This window comes from Mizuhopecten yessoensis, unplaced genomic scaffold (assembly GCF_002113885.1).
Source record: "Mizuhopecten yessoensis strain PY_sf001 unplaced genomic scaffold, ASM211388v2 scaffold6719, whole genome shotgun sequence".
In the NCBI taxonomy this organism is placed as follows: Eukaryota; Metazoa; Mollusca; class Bivalvia; order Pectinida; family Pectinidae; genus Mizuhopecten; species Mizuhopecten yessoensis.
The window spans coordinates 1,874,139-1,892,092 of NW_018406690.1; the positions used below are offsets into that span (position 1 = coordinate 1,874,139).

General features: G+C 35.5%; 1 protein-coding gene across 3 annotated transcripts in view; it reads left to right on the forward strand.

The window, feature by feature from the left end:
* Window positions 1–17,622, forward strand: part of LOC110452542 (multiple epidermal growth factor-like domains protein 10) — a 30,115-nt gene extending 12,493 nt beyond the window's left edge. The window contains exons 4-14 of one of the 3 annotated variants that reach the window (XM_021501148.1): window positions 2,184–2,321; window positions 3,080–3,214; window positions 6,819–6,959; window positions 7,768–7,905; window positions 9,358–9,498; window positions 12,166–12,303; window positions 13,234–13,368; window positions 14,760–14,812; window positions 15,023–15,120; window positions 15,293–15,348; window positions 15,537–17,622. In XM_021501148.1, coding sequence (XP_021356823.1) covers window positions 2,184–2,321; window positions 3,080–3,214; window positions 6,819–6,959; window positions 7,768–7,905; window positions 9,358–9,498; window positions 12,166–12,303; window positions 13,234–13,368; window positions 14,760–14,812; window positions 15,023–15,120; window positions 15,293–15,348; window positions 15,537–15,625 — 1,262 coding nt within the window. In that variant the 3' untranslated portion in view covers window positions 15,626–17,622. The remainder of the gene's footprint in view (window positions 1–2,183; window positions 2,322–3,079; window positions 3,215–6,818; window positions 6,960–7,767; window positions 7,906–9,357; window positions 9,499–12,165; window positions 12,304–13,233; window positions 13,369–14,759; window positions 14,813–15,022; window positions 15,121–15,292; window positions 15,349–15,536) is intronic. The other 2 variants (XM_021501149.1, XM_021501150.1) reach the window with 2 other exon arrangements.
* Window positions 17,623–17,954: the final 332 nt, after the last annotated feature.

A 17,954-nucleotide genomic window follows, 5' to 3' on the forward strand; every position in this document is an offset into this window, starting at 1 on the left:
ATGTGTCAATTATGAGTTCTGTGTAGAAGCCAATTACGTGTGGCGGATTGGTCGAGTGGTTAACACCCCGGCCTTACACGCAGGCGGGCGGGGTTCGATCCCCATTGTCGTCGTACGCATGGATATTCAGAGAATATGTTTTGCTCCTGCCAACACAACTCCAACAACTCAGGTGGAGTATAAATTGGTCCAGGGTGGATTTTGCGGTATCTGTGCTTTAGCATTCAAGTGAGGTGGCACTATAAATGATGCATTTGGAAGCACGGTCCCACTACAAACAGAACACACTACATCTCCAGCACACACACATGTATATACATGTAACAGGAAAGAGAATAGTATGCTTCCACCGAGTATCGAACTCTCGATCTTCAGGTTCCTAGTTGGACACTCTCCAATGAGCTAAAGGAAAATTCCCTCTAGCTCGAAGCTAGAAGGCGGCCTTAATCCTATATACAATTGAACCCAGCCACACAAACATAGGAATACATTAGCCAGGTGGCATATAACTAGTAGTTAGCGCCTGATAAGGCAGCTCCTGTGAATTCTTTAAAATCGTATTAATTAATGTATATGCTAATTGTATTAATTGTATATCTACTTTATGCATTGTAAAGTGTTTTAGAGTGGTTTATGTAAGCTAGATATACCAAATGTTGTATATTACAACATGTAGCTTCCATTTAGACGATCGTGATTTCTTGCTCAAATAAAATAATCCTCTTCTAATCTTCAAAAATCGTAATCTCTCATATGGGGCATACAAATAGAAAGGTGTTATCTCAGGCCATTGCCTGTCTTTGTATTTGTTTGCTATGTCTAGTGTTATAGATTTCTCCTTCCATTGGATGTGTATTTTGTTACAAAGGATCAGTAGCCCATGTGTTAGCTTCTGCTATTTCTTGGCGTTATTTTCGTTGTTAAAAAGGACTAGCTATCCAAGTGTTAAATTTTGTCATTTCCTATAGTTTTCTGTCTACAAATGACTTATTATCCAGAAAGTATCTTTTGCAATTTCGCGGAGATGTTTTTCGAGTTACAAAACGCTATCTATGTGGTGTTATCTTCTGTCTTACGAAGGGCTATAATTATTTATGTGTTATCTTCTACCTTCTCTTTGGGGTTGTTGTCCGTGTTACGAAGGGCTTTTTATCCAGATGTTATTTTCTACCATTTCCTGGAGTTATTTGCTATGTTTCAAAGGGCCAGTAATCCATGTGCTATTATCTTACATTCCGTTGAGTATTTCAGGGGTTATTTCCTTTGTAATTCCTTAAAGTGTTTTCTATGATAAGATGTCACGAATTAACGATGTTGTCGTATGTGTATTTCCTGGACATGCCTGCTGTATGAAGGAGAAATAGTACATAATTGTACTTCGGGTTTTATCTTTGGCCTTTCTCATATCTCTTCTGGGTAGTGACGACCTTGTGTGAAATATGTTTTATCATCTGTCATTCATATTGTTGTATTGAGGTGATATATCTCTGTCATTCCATGGCGATACATCCCGTGTTTCGGCGATTAGTATGTCAGATGTTTGTATCTCCCTTGCTTTTCCATGGAGCTTTTCGAGTTGAGTAGTATTTCAGAAACCACTAAACTAAACATACAACATAAAACGTGTATCATTGGAATGATGAACGCTGCAAACGATAAATATTAAATAAACCAGACCACATGATTATCTAAGTACATCCAGCTGCATGCCAGATTTACACATGCTTAAAGTGATTTCTTTTTACAAAGTACCATGCTGATATTGATTATTTTTGACAGTATGGTGGATTATCCGTTACACGTTTTGTAGGTAGTCTATCCAAAAAGAATATTATGATAACGTTCTCTTAAAGACACAGCAGCCCGGATAACATGAATGCTATATTGTATTTATTAGTGACATTAAATAACATTTCAAACAAATAGTCCGATAAAAATATCTTTGCCATCCGTAAACTCTTTTGATTATATGTTATTATTTTTTTTTTTTTACACTTTTCGTGCATTGACAGAAAACTGATTTAATTGTATTACTTATATCTATTTCAACTAAAAGTTTTTGTGAATTCTAGACAGTCAGTTGGACAGATGTAGGTTGTGTAATGTAGCTATTTTATTATATTATGATTGAAGTATTTTAGACGAAATATATTGGAATACATATTAATACATATCAAACATAGGTTGTCCCATAAACAAGCATGGCCTAAACTGTTCAGAAGACTGTCCCGCACGCTGTACCAACAATCTATGCTTCCCCGGAAATGGAACCTGTATGCGAGGTTGTAAACCAGGCTACACCGGATCCGCGTGTGAAAAACGTAAATAACTTGTTTCTTTTTTTACATAAAGAAAGAGAAAGGTGGTCACAAAATGAATATACTTATCATGTTTTCAATCTCAGTTTTTTTTATTCTTATCTATAGATTGATTGTCTGCCATAATAGGTTGCTGGAAATAACCGTATGGTAGTTAAGCTTTCACAATCTCATGGTACAATGTATTTATATAAATGAAGCGTATATGTGTATAACTATTTAGAGAAATTCTTCAGTCCAAACAATTTTGGACACTATATTTGCTGAGTTCGATGACAACGTTTAGAAGTAGACTGTAGACATTCCTTTTGGAACAATCTGTGCCTTTATTTGGCTGATTCGTTTTCATTGAAACTAAATTTATCTGTTCAAATAAGTGACCATAGCTTTTAAAAGGCTGTAAAACGCAGAAAATAAAAAAATAAAATAAAAAACTATGATCTTTGTTTCAGTGTTAATGATGACCTTAGCTCCTGTTACAGCCTCGTGTTGTATATATGCTAAGCGTTTCTCTTAGTGTGATGACAAAGTTTTCTTCTAATGCACATAACATAACACTTAAAACCTACATGTAATGATTGAGAAAGAACCTGTACAATGCACAACATATTTGTATTTATATCACTGCAATTTCACTCCCTCTTTGTCGTGTGTTATCTGTGAGTGGAATACATTTATAGTGTGTACATATACATATTTAGTCAATTTTGATTCCGCAACGTATCTGTTGAAAAATGATCCCCGTATTACTCATGTTTCAGCGTGTGACGATTACTTCTTCGGACAAAACTGCGCTTTGGAATGTTTCTGTGCGGCTGGACCATGTATTACCGTGGAAGGCAAGTGTCCTCAGGGAGGATGTTCTGCTGGATACAACGGGACATCATGCAACACGGGTAACTATCGTAAACGTCTAATTGTACTGATACAAACAACATTACACTATAGCGACCCTGATTACTCTGTAAACGTCTAATTGTACTGATACAAACAACATTACATTATAGCTTCCCTGGCTCCTCTGTAAACGTCTAATTGTACTAATACAAACAACATTACATTATAACGACCCTGATTACTCTGTAAACGTATAATTGTACTGATACAAACAACATTTCATTATAGCGACCCTGGCTTCTCTGTAAACGTCTAATTGTACTGATACAATCAACATTACATTATAACTTACCTGACTATTCTATAAACGTCTAATTGTACTGATACAAACAACATGATATTATAACTTCCCTGACTACTCTGTAAACGCGTATTTGTAATGATACAAACAACATTACATTATAGCTTCCCTGGCTACTCTGTAAACGTCTAATTGTACTGATATAAACAACATTACATTATAGCGACCCTGACAGCTCTGTAAACGTCTAATTGTACTGATACAAACAACATTTCATTATAGCGACCCTGGCTTCTCTGTAAACGTCTAATTGTACTGATACAAACAACATGACATTATATCTTCCCTGACTACTCTGTAAACGCGTATTTGTAATGATCCAAACAACATTACATTATAGCTTCCCTGGCTCCTCTGTAAACGTCTAATTGTACTAATACAAACAACATTACATTATAACTTACCTGACTATTCTATAAACGTCTAATTGTACTGATACAAACAACATGACATTATATCTTCCCTGACTACTCTGTAAACGCGTATTTGTAATGATCCAAACAACATTACATTATAGCTTCCCTGGCTCCTCTGTAAACGGCTAATTGTACTGATACAAACAACATTACATTAACTGATACAAACAACATTACATTATAACGACCCTGATTACTCTGTAAACGTATAATTGTACTGATACAAACAACATTTCATTATAGCGACCCTGGCTTCTCTGTAAACGTCTAATTGTACTGATACAATCAACATTACATTATAACTTACCTGACTATTCTATAAACGTCTAATTGTACTAATACAAACAACATTACATTATAACGACCCTGACTACTCTGTAAACGTCTCATTGTACTGATACAAACAACATTACATTAACTGATACAAACAACATTACATTATAACGACCCTGATTACTCTGTAAACGTATAATTGTACTGATACAAACAACATTTCATTATAGCGACCCTGGCTTCTCTGTAAACGTCTAATTGTACTGATACAAACAACATGACATTATAACTTCCCTGACTACTCTGTAAACGCGTATTTGTAATGATACAAACAACATTACATTATAGCTTCCCTGGCTCCTCTGTAAACGTCTAATTGTACTGATACAAACAACATTACATTATAACGACCCTGACTACTCTGTAAACGTCTAATTGCACTGATACAAACAACATTACATTAAAGCTTCCCTGGCTACTCTGTAACCGTCTAATTGTACTGATACAAACAACATTACATTTTAACGACCCTTGCTACTCTGTAAACGTCTCTTTGTACTGATACAAACAACATTAAATTATAACGACCCTGACTACTCTGTAAACGTCTAATTGTACTGATACAAACAACATTACATTTTAACGTCCCTTGCTACTCTGTAAACGTCTCTTTGTCCTGATACAAACAACATTAAATTATAACGACCCTGACTGCTCTGTAAACGTCTAATTGTACTGATACAAACAACATTACATTATAACAACCCTGATTACTCTGTAAACGTGTCATTGTACTGATACAAACAACATTACATTATAACTTCCCTGAGTACTCTCATCATGTATCTCACATACTTTACGGAGTGTCATCCTTGATTGCAGACGTCTTTATCATAACGTAGATAATTGAGGACCAGTTATTCCCTGGATATGCTTGACGATATGATATGGACTCAACAAGTTTCGTACTTAGTATTAAGTATAATTTTACGCTAAGTGTCACCTCCTTGATTATTCTGGAGTTTGGATATGGCAAATTCAATAAAGTGCAGAGCTTGAGGTTAAATTGATCATTGCACTAATTCTATTAAACTATTTTTATTATGTAGCAAATTTAATTTAATTATCAAATTGAGTTTTTAGTTCGATTAAGAGTTTGTATCGTTGCTGCTTGTTGAATAGAATTACCACTCTCATAAGAGAGACAATGACGTTTAATAGTGATGACGTCACGAGTGGGTCATGCCATTCCCTCTGGAATTGGAATGGTTGTATAATTGAAATAAAGTGGTAATTAAAGTTTTCTATTAAAGCAAAACGGTTCAATTGTTCGGTTGTTCTCTCGTGGCATAAGATTTTAAATGCCAGAAGTGTGAAAATTTGACAGTCTGAAAGAAAAACGGTTCTAACATGAATATTCTAAAAAGCTGAAGCATTGCTTCAATTTAAATGAAATTAAGTTTTTTGTGTGAAGGTTTGTTGTATTAAATGGTTTTCTTATTTTTAAAATTACTTTACTTGAAAAAAATGATTAACTATATTCACGAGATACTTGAAAGTCTACCATTTAAGCAGGATTTTATCTAATGATATATCAGAGACTTTTCGATGTATAGAGTTCATACTTGTTTTCTTTAGCGGGATGCGTTAGTATAAATAATTTGCCAATAAATGACGACCTTATCCTAGATTGAAGGGCTGTTGAAGCTATTTAAAAGGATACAATGTAGCATTTGCTAATATTTAAGGCCCCGGGGGTCAAATTTGTTTTAACTTAACGACTCTTCTCTTCTGAATAACAATAAAAGGCTACGATGTGTATAGTAGCATATATGGATGGAAGTATAATATATATTTTCTTTTTCTAAAAAACAGCCTTCCAAGTCACAGGGTCACATTTGTTAACACTTTAAAAAAGCTAGTTCCTCTCTATTACCAAAAATGTTTAGGTCATGATATTCGGCTTTAAGCTAAGGGATCGGAATAAAAAACAATCTTGAAGGTTATAAAAATATAAAAGAAAGTTGTATTCCAACAATTTTCCTATGGCGAAAAGTAAAAAAAAAGACATCTTGCAATGACACGTTGGGTGGTCGGGTGGCGCAGTGGATAGCACACTTGCTTTCAACACAGTGGCCGGGGTTTTCGATTCCGCTATCGGACATGGAAAGGTATGGGGTAACCAGCCCGACCACGGGGGCTCTATCCTGATATTCCGGTTTCCTCCCACATTTACCGCCGTGCTTACATCCGGTCCAACAAGAGTGATTAGTATGAGTTGTAATAACTTGTTTCATAATTGTTGTATAAAAATTAAATGATGACAAGTGAGCAATACATGCCTATCTGTCCTTTTGTTTTGTTTTAAGCGTTAAGTTAACATCGTATTATTCGTATGTTCTTAATAAATCAAACAACTGCAGTGCAATGTTTTTTTCGTGAATAAAGGTATTAACGTTTCGTATTTTCTTCTTCAGTTTTATACACGGCTCAAATTGTTTAACATATGATGCCACCAAATAGCCTAGGTTTAACTTATTTCGAGGTAGATTTTAATTTTACAGATAATCGAAGCTGTTCGTTGAAGACTTGTTTAGACCGTTATTTTTACAGAGTGTGTGGATGGTACATTTGGCGACAACTGTGGAAGTAAGTGTGGCCATTGCATAAATGGACCAACTACGTGTCACCACATTGATGGATCATGCAGATCTGGCTGTTCGCCTGGATACAAGGTCGAAACGTGTATTGAAGGTATTAGAATATAAGACATGCTCAACATATCTTTACGCATTAATCTTTAATTTGCGTCTGTTTCATTTTGGAATTTTTGAATCCTCATTATAGTTGATTGATATGATAAATGTAATATACTATATCAGATAAATTATTTCCGAGTCTAAATGAAGACATTTAGAATAATTATTCCGACCGAGCTAAAGAAAATAGTGAGGATTCCTCAGATAAAATGGAAAAATAAGTATTCGTTTATAATCACGTTCCGCTTTTCATTTTACTCGCCCAGAAATAATAAAATGTTTTTGCTTTGTTTTGAGATGTTAACAAACGTATTTATCAAATGTCAACATTTTAGAGTTTACTGGTTTGTATGAGGAAAATAAATACCCCTACAGTAATGAGTGATAACTTTTCACGTTACAATATTTTCCCATTGCTTTCTAAGGTAATTATATTTTTTTTTATCTTTACGTTTTCCTGACTTCACTTTTTTTTATTCCATCTGTTTCTTAGAAATTCTACCATGATCAGTTAATTGGCCAAAGCAATTTTATTGCAAATTTGAACATTATGTCTAAATCAAGCTCGGAGAAAAAATGAAATGATGAAAATTTATTGCAAAGGCCGTGAATAAAATGTAACAAAGAATCCAATCGGAAAACAATGTACCGTGAAATACAAGTACAAGTATTTAAGATTGATGAAAAACATACTTGACTAATTCCTTGTAGACTTTGTTGCAGTATTTTATATAATGATAATGTATTTTTACGAATAATTTTGATTTATAAAGATTGACATGTATAAATAACTTTGCTTTTAGTGTGTGATCCAGGGAAATATGGCTCGCAATGTAGCCGTCATTGTGGACGTTGTTTCAACGGGGCACCATGTCACCATATCAATGGCACGTGTTTGACCGGGTGTGCTGCCGGTAAACAGGGCAACACATGTGACACAGGTACGTCATTTAAGATCGACTAGACTTACGGTAAATGGATTTGTTTATAACATGTTTACATGTATAACATTGAAATATGATTTTAAAGTTATAGTTGTGTCGTCGTACATAGCGCGCACATCTTACATAGTACGCACATCGTACATATAGCATGCACATGCACATATTGGCACTTATTACCCGCACAGTCGTGCAATTCAACATTCGTTCGCCTCGTTGTGCGCTTATGTCCACACAAATGTGCAATTGTCTTACTATTTTTTTTATATAGATAAGGCCTCAGTCACACATTAAGGATTTTTACTGCCGACCTTAATTGGACCATTCCCTGAAACTTGTCAAAATTCTGATCAAGATCCTGTGATTCATGGCGGGAAATTCACAAATTTGTAAAAACATTTGTTTAAAATAATAATAATAATTCGACGTTCATTTTATCGTAGTTCGTAGTCCGTCTCAAAGCGGTTCACAAATTATTATCCGTGGTTAAAGGGCCTTTGCAACCAGCCAATATCTTTCTCAACTTCCTTGGGAGCATACAGCCGGAGCTGCCATTTCGATTTACATCTACAGAGTAGACTGGAACAAGCGGGGTAAAGTCTCTGGCTCAAAGATACAACACTGTGCCGCGCAGTGACTCGAACAAGCAACCCTGTCCCGACAGCGACCCCATTCTCCCGAATGCGATCCGACAGAGATCAGACAGTGACCGGACAGTGAACCGACGTTGTCGGCAAGATCAGGACGCAGTTTGGACTCAATCCGCAAGTAACGGCAAAGAACATCACGACAGCGTCCCGATCCACAGGACACCGTCTAGACACCGTCCAGACAACACAGTGCATTGTTAAGAATTTTTCCGACACATCAGAATCTGTCACGACATAGTCACGATTGTAATCCGACTAGAAAAAATCGGCCGAGTTTCCGGAATGTTACGGGACGCACCTAACTGTCCGGAGTGCGTGGCCGACCTCTCTGGACCTCTGGTTTAGGACTCTGTTAGGAACGTCTACGACTGCGTTCAGACAATGATAGGACATTCCAGATCAATGAGGATAGTAATCCATTTTTTTCACTTTTCATGTCGTAGCGCTGTCTGATCTCAAACGGGAACCATGATTGCCATCACACAACGTTAGTTTTAGTCGCCCAGTATTTCAGCGTACATCCATCGTTCACACATCGGTCATACACCATGTACATTGTGTGCGCACGGAACATCGTATTACGTTGTGCAATCCCACATACATATACAGTATATATAGATGTATCTAAATATTCAAAATCACATTATACCAATGTATTAATTAGGGGCATATTCTGTTTATATTTAATAACATAATTTTAAAACAAAGTTCAAAACATTTTACTCACTTAGATTCTGAAATAATTTTTATCTGCTCTTACATCATACGTCTTAACATTCTTATTATTATTATGTCTACACAGATTGTACCCCTGGTATGTATGGTCCGAACTGTGAAAACACATGTGGTGACTGTAAGGGAGGTCCACGTACGTGTAATATTACCGACGGGTCGTGTCCTGGCGGATGTGCAGCGGGATGGCAGGGACCACTTTGTAAAACTGGTTATTCTTAATTTATGTATATGATGTATGAGAGAGAAAAAAAGCAAAGCTACTTTAAATGAATAACACAACGAATAGACCTGAATTTGAATCATGCATGTACTTTGAAAATTCATATTTGAACATAAATGCAAACATGTCAAACAATGTTTCTTGGTATTCATTGATATTTATCCAGGTTTATTTTCAAAACTTTTTTTCCTAAAAATGATAATATTATAATATGTTATATAATAATATTTTATCAGTGTTTTCCCCAAGGTGAAACAGTACAAGTATTGACAAACCCTTATGCCCTTTAGGATGGTACGGCGACATTGGATTTGAAGAAATACAGTGTGTGTTTCAAATTTTAGTGATAATTACATGCTTACATTTTAAAAAGCACGTTTCACATTTAGGATTTTCGGAGAATATTGAAAAAATGCTTTTATGCATTTCACCAACTCCATCAATAACCAATAATCTGTTTGCTTTAATAGTGTTCATATATTTACTTAATATTACTAATGAGGAACTCAGTTCAAATACTAATTATATTATAAGATTGCACACAATCATAAATGTACTGATAAATGAAATATAAAATCGAAACTTTGAATCGACATCTACATTTTAACAGCTCCACCCAGACGTAAAAGCATATCCACACAATGTATCAGTATTGTTTTATCATTACTGGTGATGCAATTAATGTGTCAATTATGAGTTTTGTGTAGAAGCCAATTACGTGTGGCGGATTGGTCGAGTGGTTAACACCCCGGCCTTACACGCAGGCGACCGCGGTTCGATCCCCAATGTCGTCGTGCGCATGGATATTCAGAGAATGTGTTTTTTTCCTGCCCACACAACTCCAACAACCCAGGTGGAGTATAAATTGGTCCAGGGTCGATTTTGCGGTATCTGTGCTTTAGCATTCAAGTGAGGTGGCACTATAAAGGATGTCTTTGGAAGCACGGTCCCACTACAAACAGAACACACTACATCTCAAGCACACACACAGGCATACCCACATAGGGATACATTAAGTAGATGGCATAGAACTAGTAGTTAGCGCCTGATAAGGCATCTCCTGTAAATTCCTTAAAACTGTATTGATTAATATATATGCTAATTGTATTAATTGTATATCTAACTTATGTATTGTAAAGTGTTTTAGAGTGGCTTATGTAAGCTAGATAGATCAAATGTTGTATATTACTACATGCAGCTTCCATTAAGACGATCGTAATTTCTGGCTCAAATAAAATAATCTTCAAAAATCGTCAAAAATCGTAATCTCTCAAATGGGGCATACAAATAGAAAGGTGTTATCTCAGGCTATTGCTTGTATTTGTTTTTGTTTGCTATGTCTAGTGTTTCATATTTCTCCTTCCATTGGAAGTGTACAAAGGATCAGTAACCCATGTGTAAGCTTCTGCTATTTCTTGGCGTTATTTTCGTTGTTAAAAAGGACTAGGTATCCAGGTGTTAAATTTTGTCATTTCTTATAGTTTTCTGTCTACAAATGACTTATTATCCAGCAAGTATCCATGTAATTTCGCTGAGATGTTTTTCGAGGTACAAAGCGCTAGCTATGCCGGTGTTATCTTACGAAGGGCTATAGTTATTGTGTTATGTGTTATCTTCTACCTTCTCTTTGGGGTTGTTGTCCGTGTTACGAAGGGATCTTTATCCAGATGTTATGTTCTGCCATTTCCTGGAGCTATGTGCTATGTTTCAAAGGGCCAGTAATCCATGCGCTATTATCAGGGGTTATTTCCTTTGTAATTCCATGAAGTGTTTTTTATGATAAGATGTCACGAATTAACGATGTTATCGTTTGTGTATTTCCTGGACATGCCTGCTGTATGAAGGAGAAATAGTACTTCGGGTTTTATCTTTGGCCTTTCTCAAATCTCTTCTGGGTAATAACGACCTTGTGTGAAATATGTTATATCATCTGTCATTCATATAGTTGTACTTAGGTGATATATATCATAACGTATCTCTGTAATTCCCTGGCGATACATCCCGTCTTTCGGAGATTAGTATGTCAGGTGTTATCTCCCCTGGCATTTCTATGGAGCTTTTCGAGCTGAGTAGTATTTCAGAAACCATTAAACTGAACATACAACATAAAACGTGTATCATTGAAATGAAGACCGCTGCAAGCGTTAAATTATAAATAAACCAGACGACATGATAGTCTAAGTAATTCCAGCCGATGCCAGATTTTGCACATGCTTAAAGTAAACTTTTTTACAACGTACCATGCTGATATTGATCATTTTTGACAGTATGGTGGATTATCCGATACACATTTTGCAGGTAGTCTATCCAAAATGAATATTATGACAACGTAGTCTTAAAGACACAGCAGCCCGGCAAACATGAATGCCATATTGTATAAGTGACATTAAATAACATTTCAAACAAATAGTCCGATAGAAATATCTTTGCCATCCGTAAACTCTTTTGATTCTAATTTTGACACTTTTCGTGCACTGACAGAAAACTAATTTAATTGTATTAGCTATATCTATTTCAACTAAAAGTTTTTGTGAATTTTCGACAGTCAGTTGTTGGACAGACGTAAGTTGTGTAATTTAGCTTATTTATCATATCATGATTGAAATATCTTAGACGAGATATACTGGAATACATATTAATACATATCAAACATAGGTTGTCCAATAAACAAGCATGGCCTAAACTGTGCAGAAGACTGTCCAGCACACTGTACCAACAATCTATGCTTCCCCGGAAATGGAACCTGTATGCGAGGTTGTAAACCAGGCTACACCGGATCCACGTGTGAAAAACGTAAATAACTTGTTTCTTTTTTTTACATAAAGAAAGAGAAAGTTGGTCACAAAATGAATATACTTATCATGCTTTCAATCTCAGGTATTTTATTCTTATTTATAGATTGATCGTCTGCCATAACAGGTTGCTGGACATAACCGTATGGTAGTTAAGCTTTCACAATCTCATGGTACAATGTATTTATATAAATGGAGCGTATATATGTATAACTATTAAGAGAAAAGACTTTTGGAAAACATTACTTAATTAAGTCAGTATCCTAACTTCTCACTTCCAGTCTAGGTACAATTAAATCAAGGTTATAGCTATATTCTGACACTGTATACTCAGGAAAAGGAATAAATGGAATGTTGATTTTCAAGAAGTCAAAAGATCTCTATATCAACTAGAACATCCTCGTCTACGAGTAATTCTTCTGTCCAAACATTTTTGGACACTATATTTGATGAGTTTGATTGCAAGGTTTGGAAGTAGACTGTAGACACTCCTTTTAGAACAATATGTGCCTTCTTTGGGCTGATTCGTTTTCATTGAAACTTAATTCATCTGTTCAAATAAGTGACCATAGCTTTTAAAAGGCTGTAATACGCAGAAAAAAAAAAAAAAAAAAAGATCTTTGTTTCAGTGTTAATGATGACCTCAGCTCCTGTTACAGCCTCGTGTTGTATATATGCTAAGCGTTTCTCTAAGTGTGATGACAAAGTTTTCTTCTAATGTACATAACATAACACTTAAAACCTACATGTAATGATTGAGAAAGAACCTGTACAATGCACAACATATTTGTATTTATATCACTGCAATTTCACTCCATCTTTGTCGTGTTTTATCTGTGAGTGGAAAACATTTATAGTGTGTACATATTAATTAATTTTGATTTCGCAACGTTGCTGTTGAAAAATGATCCCCGTAATACTCATGTTTCAGCGTGTGACGATTACTTCTTCGGGCAAGACTGCGCTTCGGAATGTTTCTGTAAGGCTGGACCATGTACGATCGTGGAAGGCAAGTGTCCTCATGGAGGATGTGATCCTGGATACAGTGGGACACCATGCAGCACGGGTAACTATCGTAAACGACTAATTGTACTGATACAAACAACATTACATTATAACGACCCTGACTACTCTGTAAACGTCTAATTGTACTGATACAAACAACATTACATTATAACGGCCCTGACCACTCAGTAAACGTCTAATTGTACTGATACAAACAACATTACATTATAACGGCCCTGACCACTCTGTAAACGTCTAATTGTACTGATAGGTAGGTGGCATAGAACTAGTAGTTAGCGCCTGATAAGGCAACTCCTGTGAATTCCTCAAAATTGTATTGATTAATGACTATCGAAAAACAAGATTTCTTAACAGCATCATATTTGTTCAAGGCATTCTGTATTCGTGGTACTGTCAAATTGTAGCAATTATTTCTGTATAAATGTGTTAGTGTTACCTTTCACAAAATCACAATATGGTTACGTCAAAATAATAATCATAAACACTATCATAATGAGTGTTTATAACTTACATTTTAGCGTTAAATCGTTAAATTTTACTTTCACATATATAACGTTGAACTACTGCGTTTTAAAACGAGAAATTGATTTACCCTGTAGATCGTATATACCTCCTGAATTTGAAATCAATGACACTACAGTCGCTTTTTCTTTATTTTACTTCAACCTGACCAACATGAACGACTAATTACTAAGCAGTTTTATAAGCATGATGGTTCCAATTTTCCGATCGTAAATTTTCCCTTTCTTTTAAAGTAACATCCATTATTGTCAAATATATACTAAAATATCACCATTTCCGTGATGAATGTCGACTGCTGGCGGGAAACACTTACAACACTGGGTTTCCAGTGATGAAGGTCATAGCCATAATTTGGGCCGCCACCAGGATCTCATTTGGATACATGCGCGATGTGAACGTAAATGCTTTTGATTCTGCTCATAAATATACCGTATTGTTTCTTTGTTATTGCCCAGTTATCTATTATATGACTTGCATATTCTGTGGTTTGCTGTGAAAGTAGAAGGCATCAATCTCTCCGTAGATCAATGCAGGCCTACTGTAAACGGATAGTTTATTTAGCTTACTTAACACACACTGTAAATTCACATCTTGCGATATCTATTATATATGAAGTTGTCAAACTTTCGGAGCGATCCGCTCCTTTATCGAGACACAACATAGAACAAGGGACACTAACATCACATTGGAATAAAAAAAGAAATAAACGGTAATAGAATATGATATAGCTAATATCAAATACAACAAACCCGTCGGCTAGCGTAACCCAAAAGCAGAATTTACAATGACCGCATAATTGACCAAGAATACTGTTTGTGTGCAATACACGACAAAGTTATCAGATTTGTGTTTGTTGTTCATTGACTTTATATGTTATTTATTCATTGTTTTTTTTCTAAATTTAATTAGAGCGAATTTCTCAAGATCAAACTGAGGTTATTGGATGCCACGATAGCCTTAACGTAAGTATAATTAGAACAGAATCATAGGTACAAACTATGAATACATAGGGAGTTATTTCAAACGAAAAATTGAGTTAAGATTGTTGTATTTTAAATATTTCTATAATAAACGTTGCTTATTTTAATACAACATTCAAATAATCATTGCTCATGATATCAATTTTCACAATTATTAAATCATGTGTCGTAACTATCTAACTTTACTTACAGAATACTAAAGACGTAACCGGATACGCTATACTTGGGACTGTTCTGGCCATTTTCGTTTTCTACAACATTGGATTGACTGTGTTTTATCTAAGACAATCGTAAGTACATGTATATACGACAGACCATATATGTGCTGATTTAAAGTTTAATACTAGATAATGAAAAGCGGTTTTTTATACTTTATTTTGCAACATATGTGAACACTGTCATCGTACTGTATTTACTGATCAACGTGTAAAATATAATCATCGAAATAATTCTATTTAACAGCAGGAGGATCAAAACGCCCCCTAAACCGTCAACAGCCTATGAAATGCAGCCAAACAGTAAGTTGAACAACCTATCTGAACCAATCATCAGTTGATATGTAAAATATAAGGACTTGATATCAGTGAAACCAAATAAATAAAAAAAACACCAACCTAATTATATCTTATCATTATTGATTAAATATCAGAATACAGGAATAGGTTAACATGAATGGTAATCAAAGTGTGTTCTTTTTTATTTTCAGGTGTATCCCAGGACCATTCCAACTATGAAGGTTTAGACATAACAAAAGTAGATAACGTTAAAAACATTTATGAAACAATCGGGGAGTAAAGAAGAATCTGTAGTGAAAACGATGCAAAAAGACGCATGACAAAGAGTGACATGATGATTCTATTATTGTATTACATAAAGCAGTATGCATTAAAATCGAATCTAAACTGACGGTAAAAATACCCAAAACATCCCCGTGCCAAAATACCCAAACCATCCCCGTGCCAACAGTCATTCAGCTACTGCAATGTAACGAGCATGTCCCTACAGGTTCGGAAAAGGTTTAGATTTGCTGTAACCCACTGCATGTCGTAACGGCTACTTAGTGGGGCCCTGCAGAATCGTTGGTTTTCCACAGTGTCTTCTGCTTCATCCGTTGCACATCTATTGCATTTTTTTTTTCTCTTCCTAAAAACTTCCTAAAACCCCTTTTGCCTTGGTGCTTTTGCTAAAGTTTGTTAGGCAATTGGTACTGTTACCCTGGACGGAGCATACCAATGTCTTTCAAAATGGTAGTTTTAACCCCTGCTTAACCTTCAGGATTTAGGGTAATCGCAACAAGCGGTTAACGCGTTGTCAGTATAATGCGACTGGAAGGAATATTGTGCCTTATGCTTTCGACATGCTTTTCCAGTGAGGAAGCAGTCAAAGTCAGAATCAGTCCAGCATACCCTTCCTCAAGCACATAAACACACATGCACTCATACATTACACATATGAAAGCACGTGTTTTAGTGGTATAAACTTTTAATAGAGCGTTGAACAACCTAATGCTTATGCCTGTCTCACACAGAACACACGGCTTATAAGGTTGGCCACCCGTGTAAACCGTACATACAACCGAACCAACCGTGGCCTTATCCGAGTTACACTCGGGCCATTCGAGTGCATCCGTGAAAGCCGTGTAAGATTTTTAAAACTTTAAAAAACTGGCACGGGTGTCATGTCCGTGTATGATCGTATAAGCGATCGTACAAGACCGTGAGAGACCGTGTGAGACCGTACGAGACCGTATATACAACGGCACATGAAGTCCACTCAACGAATTAGCTCAACCGTGTCAATATCGTATATAAATCGTATGGAACAAAAGTCGGTGGGACTGTATGTAAACCCTTTAAATGTCCAGTAAATCGAGTAAAAGTCGTGTTAAATCGTACTAGGCCGTAACAGACCGTACTAGTCCGTACTTGGAACCGTACAAAAATCGTATGAAAATCGTTTGCAAATCGTGTTCAAACCGTGACAAACCTTGCTTGACCGAGTATATCCGTCCTGTTCGTACATACTCGTGCTACATTCGAGTCTAAATCGTACTAACTCATCCCCTGGCACGGTTGGAGCTCAATACTCGTACCAGTTAACCCGTGTATAACCGAGTATACCGTATTGGAACCGTGTGCCCAACCGTGTTCTGTGTGAGACAGGCTTAAGAAATCAAGCAATCAATTAATGCACAAACCTGTGTAACAAATATAAATCCCAAATACACACTTTACTATCAGCAAGTACCATGGCTAACGTAAAAACATGAGCGTAATATAACAAATCATGTGATTTTCTGCCTTAACCATTGAATAAGAAGGTTTATATTTCATAGCGTTAAATTGTCTGTAATATCCGTATTACTAATGGCCAGAACCAATTCAAACAAATCATTCTACAATAAGTTGTACACTTATTGTACATGAAGATGTCGAATCTAAGACTCCCCACATGTAACTAGATTCTCAATTAAAATATTCTCTGTCATATGTATCTTGTGAAATCCATATAAATCGTAATGCTGATTGGAAAGTGCGTACGTCATAATAGATGGCAAACCAAATCTTGTTAAGTATCGTGTTTGTAACGTTTGTATATATACATAATACTAGACTTGCCATGCTGTGTCTATTCATGTTGATCATGTACTGCTTGTAGCGGTTATGAATCAGTTTATTGTTGTTTATACCTTGCAAAAGATATAATTATTTACAATTATGTCATACTTTCCATTTATGTGAACTACTTTATGTATATAGACTTAAATAAAAGTACCACATTACTTAACATCATATTACCTGGAAAAATAAATGTAAATCTGTTAAATATACCTACTAACCACCATTTGAAAAGGTAAATGGCAAAATATAACTTAACAAATCTAATCAATACACCTTCTGGGGTAACATAAGCTACTGCAACTTCTATTGTTATTTTATTCAGTAATTATATTGATCTTATAAAACATAATGCAGTGAACACACCAATGTGTAGTAATCAATATGTTATTGATTTTACCTGTTCAAACTCTTTATTCAAGCAGAAAGCTTATACAAAATTTATATCGAACCTGTATTTTGAAATAAAATGAAAAGAGTTCTAAATGTAATAATATGGGAAATTT